A 15067-nucleotide genomic window follows, 5' to 3' on the forward strand; every position below is an offset into this window, starting at 1 on the left:
CCCCACATTCTACTGAATGTAACAAAACATTTATCCTGCATCAACTTTAGATGTGTAGTAGCACTCTGTGTGAAGGCTGACTTCAGAACTGGGGAAGCTCATTCCTTTTCATGGTATTTCATGCTAAAAATGCTGGTGGGAGGAGGAGGGGAAGGTGGGCCGGCTGTTGCTGCCTTCAAAAATGTATAAGAACATCTTTTGATTGTCTCTTGGGAAAATGAAATCAAAATTTATTTCCTAACCTATGCAAAATGTTATTACAAGCCACAAATGGTAGTTTAAAGACAGCAATTTATGTAGCTGAGCTTACTGTTTATATATGTTTTGTATATAAAACATAAAGATTCGTCTCGCAATCAGGATCTACATCTGTAGCATTGATGCAGAGTGGATAGATTTCAGCTTTTAGTCTGTAAATGTATGACAGCACACATGCCTTAGAACCATGTTGGAAAATGATAATTCTATTTTTCTTAAGAGTTTTTGCATCTTGATCTGAATTACGTTGTTGTTCTATAAATAGTGTTTGAAGAGAAAATGCAATCTACATAAAAGGGGAAAGTAAATGAGGGAGAGAAAGCAGTTGTTACAGATCATAACCTTATCAGTTGAGGTGACAGTTTCAATTCCATTGGAGTTCTTTCTAGTTGTCATCTTTTTTTTAATGTTGGATTTAGTAACAGTTTTTGTCATTTTATTCCCATAGCAACTTTTTTTTTTTTTTTTTTTTTTTTTAATGAGAATCTGCTCATCTCCTCTTATCTTACAAAGCTTGCACATGAATGACTTGTGGAGGAGTATGGTGAGGGGAGAGACTTTGTGGCACAGAAAATAAGGAAAAGAGTGTGGTGGATATATAAATAAACGTATGGACTTCATGGTTTGTGTCCAGTGCTCCTACCTCAAGCCTTAGCACAGGTAGGCAAGTGAGACTGTGAGCTGCTGAAGGATGGCATCCTGGTGGACGAGCTGATGGCCGCCATTTTGGCTGAGAAGGGGAAGAGAATATTTAGATTTGAACTTCTTTACTTTGCACTCTGAAAACACACCCGGTGCTGCAGGTGACACACACCCTTTCTCCTCTCCATCTCTTCCTTAGAACAAAGGTGGAAATTCCAAGTTGGTCCTTGACCAGTGGCAAATTGCTCTGCAGTTGGGAATGTCCTGAGCTGGAGGGAATCTCTTTTTCCTGTGTATCATGGGAACAAGGCCTAAAATCAGGGAGATACCATCAGCTTGTACAAAATGGTTCCTACCCTTTGTGTGTTAGTTGCTTCTGCTCTCAATCATAAGGCACTAAATGAGGTTGAAAAAAGAAGCTGTAGCTTCATTGCTGTACATCTTCTTTTCATATTAAATATTTCACTTGATTGGACTTAATATAATGAGTGTCAGAAATGAAGAGGCATGGAAGATTGTCAAATAAATTGATCCAAATCAAAACTTATCTTCCACAGCTATAACAGAGATGTTTAATTGGCTGTGGCTGTAATCCCTGAAGGCCACAACTTGCTCTGAAGCTGCATTTTTGGTTACACCATGTTGAGAATAACTTGTAAATGTCATAGCTCTGTATTTTCTTACTGTACATGTTCAGGCTCTGATCTGCTGCCAGCCTGCCAACTTTGCCTCCTGACATTTGCTGTCAGTGCAGCTACTTGCTAAGCAAAGTGGGTATTAACACCAAATTGATGAAACTCGAGCTGTTCCTTTTACGTTGTATTGCTTGTGTCTTTATCTTGTATCGAGATATGTTTACATAAATGTTTCTAGTAGAATATGCTATTGAATGGTAAGGGAACACAGACTGAGTTATAGGGAGTGTCATTTTATAGCCAAGCAAATTCTCCTTACTTATGAGAAGAGAAAGCAGTACCTGTGTTTTATTTTCCTCTTATTACCTCTCTCAGCCCTGCAAAGTGAGAGTTCTTCATTCTTTTTTATGAAACTGTATTTTTTCAGCCCTCGGCTTTTTATTAAGTTGTAGTTAACAATATACTTCTGAGGATTACACCACCCTACACAGAGCAATTTGGCTTACGCTGGAGATCAATCTGCAGATAGTGTGTCTGTTGCTGAGAGATTCTGCTCAGATATCTGCAAAAAAGATTTGAGGCCCCACTGCATTTTTGGGGGGCAGCTCCTTATGGTTGTGTCTCCATCTATTAAACTCACTTCGATAGTGCTGGGATTGTATTTGTTTTCATACACAGAACGGCAGGTAAGTATTTCTGGGCAGCGTTTTTTCACATACCCTGATTGTGTTGTCAAATAGTCTGATGCTGATTATATTTATCTATGCAGTTGCTTGCTCAGGTGTAATCCCTTGTTCAGCCACATCTATTCATCCACTGAAGGATGTGCACATTGGTACATCATGGCATATTAAAGGTTTACCGCAGCCTGCCACAGCTGTCATCACTTTGACCCCTCAGTAAACCAACAGTCTTCCACATAATTTTGCTTTCATTCAAGTGTGATGCCATTACTGCAGAGGCAGACAGAATGCAATTCTCTGAAGATCTGGTCTCATTCCTCCCTTTTCCGAGGAGGTTAACATGCTCAAGTGATTGCTGTGCTTTCTTTTTTCACTCTTTCTTGCTGTAAGAAGAACAAAGAAGAAAGCACTGAGTGAACTGTTTGCATTAGACTGGGGGGGACAGACTAAAGTGGAGGGGTGAACTCACCGGTTGGTTAAAGGCTCTTTAACACTTCCATTTAAGATATCTCCATTTGTTTCCTTAGCACTTTTTTTTTTTTTAATCTTTTTTATCAAGAAGTTGAACAGATTATTTTTATTAGTATTTTTAGTTCATTATTATTTTTTCTAATACCATTTACTAGAGAAGTAAACAAGTCAAAAGCTCCTTATGCAAAGCCATCTAAATCACAGTCAAATGTTAATGTTGGATGGAAATTACCTGAGTTTTATCAGGGTATTTACAAGGGGTACCACTTCAAAACCAAACAAAACTTTCTCATTCCAGTTCTGAGCTTAACTGTGGGACCAAACATACTGACTCCATTACAAGGCTGATATCCATTGCTTCTCACATCTCAGTGTCCATTAGAAGACGTAGGATTACAGGCTGGAAAAGCACTGCCACACGCTGCAGCTGGTTTTGATTGAGAGCAAGGCACTTGAGCACACCACAGTACTTGTCTGCCACACACCCTGAATTTCATTGATGTGTAGATATATAAGGTGTCAAAGTAGATCAAGTTAGAGTGAATTCTTATCACAAAACATTGCTTTGTGTAATGAATTTAATTTATTCAAAGTCACGCTTGCAAGGTTCTCCTATTCTTTCTCCAGACAATGAAGTATCAGATAGCAGTTAATTTTAAGCAGGACCAAATGCAGTTTTATCACCTATTTACCTCTTTCTTTAATTGCTTAAGGATCATTGTTCGTGCTTTTGCAAATCAAAACGTGGAATTTGTTACCCACAAGAGGATTAAACTTCTTGATTTTAAATGTTATATCTGGATCAGAGCAATGATTAATACTGAACATGAGGCTCTGTAACCAAACTGACGTCCTGGTGCGCATCCCAAAAAAGACTATTCTGATTTATGAAGGTGTATGAGAGGCAGAAGTAGATGTGTCACAAAGCAAATGAAATTCTTGCTTAATAACAGTCAGCAGATCTTCAGTTCCATTAGGGCTGATTAGCATGTGTTTGTGTGGTGGGTAGGAGTGGAGCAGCTCTTTGGTGGGACGAAAGGCAGTACTTACAGCACTTAGGTTTGAGAAAGTAATCTGTGCAATGGTTAATTGTGTCTTTCTAAGATCAGTGGGAATTGTTGGATGGTCCATGTTGATCTCCTGCATACTGCAGTGCAATTTAACTCAATATTTAACCATTATCAAGCAGGTAGTTATATACTGCTTCTGGCCTGTCCTAGTTTACCTGGTTCCAACTGTTGGCCTTTGTGTTTGGTCCCACCCCAGGAGTGATTCCATGGGATGCTCCTGTGAATACCCTCTGCAAGGCATTCACATACAGGTGGCACATGGCTGGTGGCTGCTGCAAAGACTCTTCTCCTCCTGCTGGGTACTGTCTTGTTTATTTCTGTGGCACACATTTGCTCCACTCTAAATGAGTTATTTTATTGACTGCTGTGAGTCTGTTGATAGAGAGGGTACAAGTGTAAGGATGCTGCTTACAGTGACAGTATTTCAGCTGGGATACGTGGAGCTGTTGCAGCATGTGTAAGTCAGCATCACTGTGTGTGTTCAAGCAGCTGTGAGGATGCTCCTCAGGCTTCCTTGCATGGCCCACTAGGAACACCAAGTTGCTGCTCAGCAAGAGCTGCCATGCATTCAGTCTGCTGCAGCACACCGTAGGTGCAGAATAATTTGACATCTTCCTATGAGCATTCAGACTCTCAAAAGCTAATTAAATACACTCAGTAGTACTTGAGGAAAGGAGGGCTTTCTAGATAAGAAAAGGCTGCTCTAATAGCAAGAAGCTGGGAGAAATCATTCCCTCCATGCTGAGCTGCTCCAAAATGAGCCCAGACCATCAAAAGGAGCCAAGCATTTAATACTGCAGCATTTCCTTCCCGCCACGCCTTACATGGAGAAAGGAAGATCCCTGTCTAGTTCTTTCCATAAAGATGTACCATTTGGCATACCCAAGTTCTTGACTGGTGCCTGTGCTTGTTGTTTGTTGGCATTTCTCTGTGGTGCTCACTGGGTGGAATCTAGCATGGCCATACAGAGGAAGAGCTGCTTTGTTTTATGGTTGGACCCTTGCAGCAAAAAATGAAATCTCTGTGGAAGAACAGGGAAGGGGTAAAGGCATTCTATTGTAATGAATGCTGTGATTGTAATCCAAGAGTGAAGAACTGATGGAATGATTTTTGAGACTGAGTATAAGGAGATTAAAGAAAAAATGGGGAATGTGCTGAGGCTGAGTGTTCAGATTTCAGGAGATGGTGTTTGGGGGGGGGGGGGGGGGGGGAAAGGCCTGAACAGGGAGGCACTGGGGAGAATAAGAGACAAGGGAGGAGGTGCTGTGAGGAATAGCAGGAATGTATGGGGTCTGGGATGGTTTGAGTTCCAGTTCCTATGGGAGAGCGAGCACGTGGCCTTGAGCTGGTGCAAGTACACAGCAGTTCTGTGTTTAAGCAGTTGTATAATTGGTAGTGAGATTGTTGGTTTTTTTTTAAAAAAAGCCTTTTTTTTGTTTTTTCACATGGCTGAATAACATTGCTGGCAGTGCAACAGGGATGGCCATGTACGTGTGTGCACAGTTCAGTATTCAATCAAGCAAGTTGAAAATCTTATTTTTCCTGAACGTTTGTCTCAATAAAACTTGGGCTCATGGTTCATTTATTAGAAACAATCCCAGTCTCAGGGAAAACAGTGTAGAAAAAATCCACCTGGAAGCTATTCACCTGCAAGCTGTTTGCAGAGCGTTGGTGAAGGGGAGGGCTGTGGGCACTGCTGCTGTATCTTCACAAAGCCTTTTGTTTTTCACATTTTCACCCCCTACATAATCCAGGGAAGGCTTTGAGGACAGTAGAAATGTCTCTCAATATATATTTAGCATGTTTCCTGAATCGAGGCTTTGCTGCTAGCTGAGAAGCTGGTGTTGGTGGGAGAGGAATAACTGGAGCTATAGTGAATGTTAAAAGAGCAAGAAAGACCTGTCTGAAGGTTGAAGTGCTGTTACCTTTGATAATCTGATCCTCAGAGAACTGTCTACAGACTGTTAAAGTTGAGGGTTTGCTCTGTAGGTGGGGAGCAGTTTCACTGGAGCACCACAGTTCCCTTTGGGAGACATGCTTTAATTAGTCATGTTGGAGCTAACTATTTGTCTTAAGCCAGGTACCTTGCGTGTTTTGGGATGGGAACTATAAATATTTTGAAGGTCTGTGAATCTTACGTTTGAATGCTGACGAGTTGGTGTGTTTTTAGGTGTGAAACAGCAGCTGTGGTGTGACATCTGTTGATAGCACACTTAGTCATCTGCTGTATCTGTTATTTGTCATCATTACATCTGTTACAGTCCACATGGCCCTGATCAAAGCTGGGTGGCTTTCTGCCAGGTTCTCCAGCCCAACAGGGGCAAGGGAAATGGATTTGGTTACCCATGTTCTGGTAATACGAGTGAACACCCAGCTGTATTCAATAATGTTTGTTGGAGCATACCTCCATTTCTCTAAGGAAGGGTGCAGTCTTCAGAAAGATAAAGGAATGAGGTCAGTAGCAAAAACAAATAAATCCCATTGTATCAGCATATTCTCAGTACTTAAAAAATGGCCTAAGATGTCTTTTATTTATTTAGAGGAAAGTCAAAATGCTGCCACTCAAATAAGCAAACAAACCTTCAGGTAATGAGTCCCAGATCTGGCAGTGCATTTATCCATCTGTTTAACTATTACAGTATGAACAGTGCTCAGCTGTAGTTCTTCAACTAAAATGTGATGAATAGCCCAACAGTTCTTCAACGATGAACCCAAATCTGCTTTGTGGTCACGAGTAGTTAATGATAGAGGTGCTTCAGAGACTGTCAGGATATTCTTAGAGTTGCTTTTAGGAAAGCTTTAGGGGGACAAAATTGTTTCATGTGCAAAGTCGGCTGTAAGATAATTTGCTTGAGCAAACATTGTTCTCTCCTGAGGTATTTCTTAAATTGCTTGAGTTGCTTTGTTCAGTGCTGTGTTTGAGTAAAGGGATAATTCCCAGATAATATGAATTTTGAGAAGGTGTATTTTTGGAAATACCTGAGAATGTTTTTCCTTCATTTTTCCTTCAAAACAGACAGTGTTATTTTTCCAGGTTTTCTTCAGTGTATTTTTTTTCCCAATGCAAAGTGCCTTTAAAAATAAAAATCTGTTCATCAGATGTTGACTCAACTTTTATGCTATTGATGTTCGCCTGCTGCTATTTTTCTCTCCTCTCTCTGATCTCTTCCTTCTGCTCCATGCAACCCACAAAAGTATTTCATCTCGCCTCTCTCCCTTTTTTTCTCCCTTAGTGTTGCAGTCTCTTCTGCCTTTTTGTGCGCTGGAGTTTCATGTTCACAGCACTCTGATATACCTGTGCCAATTTCTTTTTAGCTTTTCATATATGTGTTTATGTAACTTTGTGATTTCACATGATTCCCATTTAATCGGTGTAATCTGTTTCCTGTTGCATGTTTTGCTGCATGCCGGATGGCTCAGTAGTGCTGAGCAGTGCAGGTGCTGTGTCAGTTTGCTGCTCTGAGTTGTTGCGGTTGCAGCAAGGAGCACTTGCATCCTGTCCATCCCTGTGTGACTTGATGGCCAGGCACTGATTTCATGCATCGGGAACAACTTGCAGGTCCTCTGCCACACGCACCTGAAGGATTTCATTTAATTAGCAATATTTCTATTGATATGAGATGCTGATTTGAACAAGATTTGCTAATTGAGACTACAGAAATGTGAACGTTGTGAGGGATGTTTCAGGCTGGGAAATCGAGGTTTTAGTAGTATCAGTTTGTGAATAAAAGATGCCTGGAGGATGGGAGACAGTGACCTCCCCCTCTGCCCAGTCCTGGAGCCTTTAGAAAATGAAAATGACCAAGGCATCTGTGGGGAGGCAGGGCTCAAGTTGCTGCCCTGTGTCAGAGCTAGCTCTGAGCCCAGGAGAGCAGTGCTCTGGTTCTGTTGCTGCTCCTGTGGTATGGAAGTACACAGCCTTGTACTAAAATGAGGTCTAGAGAATATTCCAGTGTGTTTATATAACCCATTGTGCAGTTGCCTTCCTACAGATAAACCTTCTACTATAAAATGAAAGTTCAGCAGTGTGCCACAGCATTAAGAGATTTCATAGAGGCTGCTGTGAAATTATATGATTTCCCTGTAATAGCAGCATGACAAAAATGAAACCATGGAGATAGTTCTCTGGTAGCCAGCAAATTTCTTCTCCAGTGACAAATCACCCAGTTTCTTTGCTTGCTTTGAGTAATGTTCAGTTTTGCTCTGTTAACATTTTTCTTCTCTCTCCTTTCCACCTCCAACAATAATTGATGGTTATAGAGGTAATGTGGGGAGGAGGGATGTGAACAAAAGTTATTCTTACAGGATTGATCCGAAGCCCTGTGAAATCAGCAGAACAACTCACTTTTTCCATGTGCAGCTCTACTGAGCCTGTTCCCAGTGGGTCTGCAGGCACTGTTAGTGCTAGCTGGCCATGTCTCCCAGCTCTTCTGTTAAGCTGATGGAAGTATTGTTAAGAAAATTATTCCTTGTATACATTGTTTCCAGTGTTTGTCTCGAGAAGTATAAAAAACATGGTGATAAAAATGCCTCAATATTGCCAAATTTGGGTTATTGAATAGTGGGGAAGAACATTTGCTTGTGCATGTAAGTAGTGTGGCTAGTGGTAAAAAGCTTACCCCAAAAGGAACAAATTTGTCTTATTTTGTCCAAAAGTTGTCATTAGCAATGTAGCTATTACAGCATGCTTGGGCTGTTATTCTTAAGAGCTGAGGGACTGTTATTTCATTTCTTCTTAAGTAATGTGACTTGTACCAAGGCGACCTTGTTGTGCATTAGTAGTTCATTATGTGCTGGCACTGAACAAAGTCCCCTCTGTAGAACTGCGTATTGAAGAAAACAGTTATGATTTGGTTGGCAGGCTCACTTGAGGCACTTGAACATCATACCAGTACAAAATTATACATGAAGTATATTTAACAAGTTCTGCTGCATTGAAGAATAATGAGTCTAATGAAGTAATGGAATAAATATTTTTTTGTCTGTCAAAAGGACACTTACCTTTATAGAGCATTAACCCTTCTAGAGCTTTAGAAACATGGTAGAACTGCTAATAAATCTGCTGTGACAGTAAGTATCAATTGATGGAAATGTAATCAGATGTTTGGGTGCAAGTGGACTTGGAAACATGCTAAATCCTGCTTCTCTCCAGGGCATGGCATTGTCCCATGCATTACTGAGAAAGAATTTGGTATAACCTCTGGAAACCTCTGCTAATCTTAATCTCAGGCCCTATGGACAGATATGTAGGGCAAATATGTGGTGCAGTTGTGGGTTACATGGCACAATATTGTGTAACTCCATGCTGCTGCAAGCTGGCAGTGGGTCTGTCTGAAGCAGCTTTAGTCATCAAAAATTCTGTGCGTTTTTCATTACATGGTGTTACATCTTCTCAAACTGTGGATGTTTGATCTGATCTTGCATCATCCATTGCCTTCCTTGATTACACGTGATTGCACAAACCAGGAACATCTTGCAGGATACCTGCTGTAGCAGCAATGAATGCAGGCAGGCTCTGGGCAGAGCTATCAATTTCATTTCTTTCTTACCTGTTGGTATCAGGTGAACACAAGATATGTGTTATCTTCTGCAGAGTTCTTCGGGTGCTGAAAGCTCTGCTGCTAATGAATTCACAAATACATGTTTCTTAATTATCAGAGGTGTTAATGAACTATGACTTTCGTTCCAAATATATAAATGGTTATTCCAGAGCAGTGTGAATGATGCTCACGTTACTTTTGCTCCATGCTTCTGAAATCTTTCTTAGCATTGTTCTTGAGGCTTAAAAACCCAGCTGGAGTAGAAGGGATATCAAGGTTTCATATCTGCAGTGTTTGAATGAACAAGAGCACATTAGATTATTCTGACCAAAAAGGAGAACAAAAGACTTTACAATAAACTTGAATTACGTTTTCCTGCTATCTTTTATTGCAATGACAAATGCATTTCAGCTGATGGAACGTCCTACACATGATGCTAAAGCACTGAGGCAAAGTTACGTATCATCCTGTGAGGGGAAGAGATGCTGTTCCAGGACTCCAGGAGGTCTCTGTTGCTAATTTTAAACTTGATTTGTCAAACTATAAAAAGGCAATAAAAAGAGTTAATTATCAATTTACACTGTTCTAGATTGGTCTGTAGCTCTATATTTTGTTTTCTGATGTAGTCAGGTTTTTTTGGTTTTTTTGGTTTTTTTGTTTGTTTTTTTTTTAACATTTTAACCAAAATATTTTCAGTGTTAAGGTTGGAGACTTTGGGCAAGTTAAGTAATAAAGATACTTGTTTCCTACAGGAGCAATGGCTTTTCAGATGAAAAAAAGGTAAAGATGGAGCATGATAAATCATAAAAAATGCAAGTAAGAAGTAAAAAGGTGTGGGCAACGGAAACTAATTAAAACAATTTCAGCACTTCAGTTTGATAGTAGATAAAAACCTAAAACATCCAGTGATGAGTAAGATGATCCATGCATAATAAATAGCAACAGATAAAGTGCGACAGGGTGGGTGGTTCTGTTCAGCTCTGAGCTGGAGCATGCTGAGAAGGGACTTGTATATATGCAGGGAATTCTTCCCAAGGTCAGAAGTTTGGACTCAGTTGCATAATACTCATAGAGGATGTTATTGTTATTTTGCATGGTAATTTATGATTATTTCTGAAGTGCCACCAGCCAATGCGTAGAGACGATAAAAATATCTGAAGGAATTGAGTGATGATACTTGTGCAGCTGTGTGATTAGTCTGGTGCTTCAGCCGCTCTGGAAGGTACGACGGAAAGCTTCCTGCTAATTAATGAGAAATGACTCTTTCATTGTAGCGTGGCTCATATTCTTTGTTTTATGATTGATTCTGCTTTCTTTCATGTTTTCCCCCCAAAATTATTCCTTGGTGACAGCAGCCTTCACTGTAATCAGTGATGAATAACCTCAGCCGCACTGAATGGCACCAACTCAGACTGTAGAGCTGCAGTGGGTCTCTGCATGACGCAGCACAGCACGGTGTGCCTGCCTGAGTCCCAACCAACCCCATCCCACCCTTCCCATGCACTGTGTTGGACAGCACAGACAGCTTCGTTTTTAAGCCAGTGTGGTTGTAAGGAATGAGCATATGTGCTCAGAAAGCAGTGCTAAACTATCTCATTGTAACTGGAGAAATAATGTAAGTAGGTTGCTCCAGAAGTAATGTCTCCTACTTATTCCCATGGAAATAGCATTATTGTGCTCTCTGTGTTTGCTGCTATTCAATAGAGCAAAGCCTCAGCTACAAAACACACTTTTTCACCACAATCACCACCATTAGTTGTGCATTTTTTGCACAGTGAACCTGCCTGCATGCCATGCTTCTAAAAATCTGCACCAGTGAACGTGGCCCACTGTTTTACAGCTGTTATGATGGCAGTGTTTCTAGGAAAATGTTGCCCACACAGTCCAACCTCTGCTGTGCTAACATCCACTGTTTGGTCTCTCTAAGCATCAGAAAGTTTAAGTGAATGCTGGTGGCTGCTGACACTTCCATGTCAGATGCCGTTTTGTCAGATAGCCCCTCTGCTGCCATTTGTTACAAGGCAGTAAAGCATAACAGAAGATTGGTGGGAAGGTTCAACCTCTACTGCCATCCCACCAGTATCTGCTTGTGATGTTGTGGGCCAACATCGTAACATAAGAGGTATTACTTCTAGAGCAGCTCTCATATAAGATTTACAGCTCACAGTAATTAAGGTGTAAGGAAGGTGAAATTCCATTTAAATCCATTTTATACATAATATATATTTGTGTTGTAAATTTTTGCATCCAAAATTGCAACATTATTTTCATCCTAATATAGAATAGAATGCCTTTTTCTCTTAAGATGTAAGCCATCAGAATAAATGGTCTATAAATCCAAGCAGGGAAAAGTCTTGAAGGTGCAGGTGAAGGTGATGTTGGGAATCTCTGCATATTAATTTCATTCTGGCTGGTGTTCCACAACCCACTTTCTTCAGCTCCTTGTGTGCCCAGCTGGAGTGAGGGCTGTGGGGTGCTGTTAGCTCTTAGTTCCCCTCTTAGTGACTTGGTGGAAGCGCTAGGGAGGGCTGATGGATTTATATTGGATATTTATATTGGTAGAGGGGAGAGAATGATGTGTAAAAGACCCGGAACAAATCTGGAGGCAGACTGTTTTGATCTCCCAGTGCAATCAGTTTAGTTGTGGTTGCTTATGAACTCCAAAACACGTCTAGCCAGAAGATCTGAACTCATTATGTGAGTGAGGACATAGGTCCTTGAGATGTACTTACAGAGAAATTCAATTGGAGAGCTGAAAGCAACCCTTTTAAGAATCCTTCTATGTGCAGTAACAAAGAATAACAGAACAATATCTTGTTGTGGCAGCAAATGTATTTTTTTTTTTTTTAAATGAAGCATTGAAATTCTAATCACTCTTGTTCAGTGTTCAGACTGCAGCAGCTGTTGCTTTTCAAGATTAAAAAAATATGTTTTGGGAAACAACTACTGTTGGTCAGCCCTGTATTATACTTGGTTACAGGCAGCCTTATCTTAAAGACTTCTCTACCTTTTTGAGCATCTCTGTGTATTAATATCCCTTAAAAAGTTAGTGAAAAAAAGCTTTTTTTCCCTTTGCTTACTAGCTGACTTATTAGTGTCTGAATTTTGTCATGTATGGATTTACTGTGATATGACTCATGGAAATCCTTTCTCCAGGTAGAACTTCAGTGCCAGTTTGTATTGATGGCTGTATGTAGCTTTATTCAAGGTTATGGTGGAGTGTGCTCTCTTAGATCTTGAGTCATCGGTTAGAGTGAATGTTAATTTAAAGTTATAAATATTGCTGCTCTATAATTTTGCATTTATATATTGCCTGCAGCATTTGGTTTCACTCTACACAGCTTAAAATGATTGCAGAAGACCAAAACCAGGCAGAGTGCTGGGTCAGTATGCAGATAGCAAAGTGCCTGCCCTACCTGTGCTGCAGGGGAGTAACTGGGCAGTGCTGTGAGGGGCTCTGCCCACAGGGAGCAGGTGGAGGGTTTTTTACCCTCAAAAAGACATATCTGCTTTCTGCATTGCTGTGATATTAACATTAATTTACAGCTGGCTAGAGGAGCTCAGAGGATCTTGATGCTATTTTCATCAGAGCCTTCATTTCAGAAGGAACAGTGGCTTAAAGACCTATTTTTAAGTTATGCATATGATTCCTTTCCAGTTAGCAGAGTTATGGTGATATAAGCCTAGCATAAGAACAAACTTATCCTAGGATGTGTTTAATTAAGTTCTTGTAAATTATTTCACTTTGGTCCTAGTTGTCATCCTCTCTTGTGTTGAACAGCAGCTTCTGCAGTCAGTCCAGCAGATCACAGAACCACGTTGTGTCCTGAGTGACCTGATAGCAGGAGTTACAGAGCTTGAACCTCCTGTACAGTAGGACTGTCCCATCTCCTAACATCTCCCCTTTCTTTCTAAAGCAGACCCCGAGAGCTCACGGACGAAGATGAGAAGCACAGTGTCTGTGCGAGAAGGGCAGGGAGTGGTGCTGCTCTGTGGGACGCCGCCCCGTGCAGGAGGTAAGGAGCACTGGGAGCTTCCAGGTGAAGGTGGGATGTCCCATGGTCACAGCAGGAGGGTGGCAGGGAGCTCCATCAGGGAGCAGCAGTGAAACTTCATTCTCTACAAAGAGAAAAAACAAAGCCAAAGGAAATGAGTGCAGGAGGAAATGGCTGTGCCCAGGAGAAGGCTGTCCTATCTTGGGATGCCTTTTTAGTCCTTAGTGGTTTCTGTGCACTTAACTTCTCCAATTTTTATGGTATCTCTGACAATTGTTGAGTATCTTCTAGAGTTAAATTCTGTCCGACTTCACGGGTTCTGAGCCTCAGTGAATCCAGCTTTTTCTATATCCAGGCAGTCGCAAAGTCCAGATTGTTCTCTGTAATTATTCTACTGTGTGCATGTATTCCTGAAACTGAAGCGTTTTGTAGTTTAATGCTGTGTTGCAGATATAATTAAAACACTTCTGTCTTGAGGGGAAAACTGTATAACGGATTCTTTGTGGGCCAGAAGTTGCGAGTGCGTTTTATCATCTGTTATCTTCTGTCCTGGGTAATTGCTGTTGAGTTTTAAATAATATTTGGAAATAACTGTTTCTTGAGGGAGGTTTTGTTTTCTTTTATTGATAACTAGTCTCGTTATTGAAGGTCGGTGATGTTAAACATTAGACTTAATTGCAGGGATGAAGTAATATAAGTTAAACATTGTGAATACGATAACATAGGTGTTGTGGCCTCTTAAATTTGACAGAGTCAAAGCAGACAGAGCCATAAAGTGACATTTTACAACTGTCTGAGCTTGCAGAATTTTTCTCTCTCCAAATTGATATGTACTCTTAAATCATCTTTATAGCCTTACAACAGCTTTGTCTTTTAGCTGCTGAGAAAATGGGTAATTCCCATGGCTATCTGTAAGAATTAGGGTGATTAAATTTTGCTTCTATATGTAGTTCAAAGTCTAAGTTACTGTGGCTGTTCCCATACTTGCATCCTAAGCGTGTACACACAGAGAGTTGCTCACCAGACTGACTGCAGTTCAGCACAGTGAATGTTGGAGGTATTAAACAGGCGGTGACACAAAACATGCTCGTGCTGGCTTAGGGCTGTGGCTCACATGAAGGAGGTGAGGGTTCTCTCACCATCAGCAGATGTGGGAATGATTGACACTCCACAGTAATTGTGTTATTCATGCAAAAAGAGAGAACACCGAGGGCCCCATGAATTATCAAATGGAATCAAGAATTGGAATGAGAATTATTTAGAATCCTCAGATTTGTGTGTGGGAATTGAAGCATTAACTGTTAAAGTTTTCAGAAGGTGTGAAACAGGAAGAAATCCTTCCTCATCTTTTTCTACTGGACTGAACATGCTGCATGGTGATGTCAGGCATTTAGTGACTGTAGATCTGGCATGATACAAATTAGTTAGTCTTGGATAACATTGATCTATTAAGTGGTAGCTTGTTAGGAATGGCTCAAACAACAACAACAAAAAAATATGGCGTGAAAGCCAAGCAGTGTTTTTAAATATATATAAAATTTCTGCAAAGAGAAATTAACGACTTGTTCCCTCTATCAAGAAGAAATGTTTACATTCACTTTGGTAGGAAAATACAGTAATCTGGGTTAGATGCTGGGGCCATATTGGTGCAGATTATGGAGCAGTGACAGTGATTCACTGATTCACTGAGGAGCTGGTGTTAAACTGAATAGCCAGTAACTCTTCATGGGTGGTTGCTGGTGGTGTTTCCTTTTGTTCTTATTTCTTTTATTT

At 40.6% G+C, this 15067-nt stretch overlaps 1 protein-coding gene across 4 annotated transcripts in view; it reads left to right on the forward strand.

The window, feature by feature from the left end:
- LOC107319982 (contactin-3) overlaps positions 1-15067 on the forward strand; it is a 93313-nt gene that overhangs the window by 31264 nt on the left and 46982 nt on the right. For 2 of the 4 annotated variants that reach the window (XM_015875402.3, XM_015875398.3), the window contains exon 3: positions 13217-13315. In XM_015875402.3, coding sequence (XP_015730888.2) covers positions 13217-13315 — 99 coding nt within the window. The remainder of the gene's footprint in view (positions 1-13216; positions 13316-15067) is intronic. The other 2 variants (XM_085516168.1, XM_085516167.1) reach the window with 1 other exon arrangement.

Source organism: Coturnix japonica, chromosome 15 (assembly GCF_054131305.1).
Source record: "Coturnix japonica strain WE chromosome 15, WE-NBRP24, whole genome shotgun sequence".
Taxonomy (NCBI): Eukaryota; Metazoa; Chordata; class Aves; order Galliformes; family Phasianidae; genus Coturnix; species Coturnix japonica.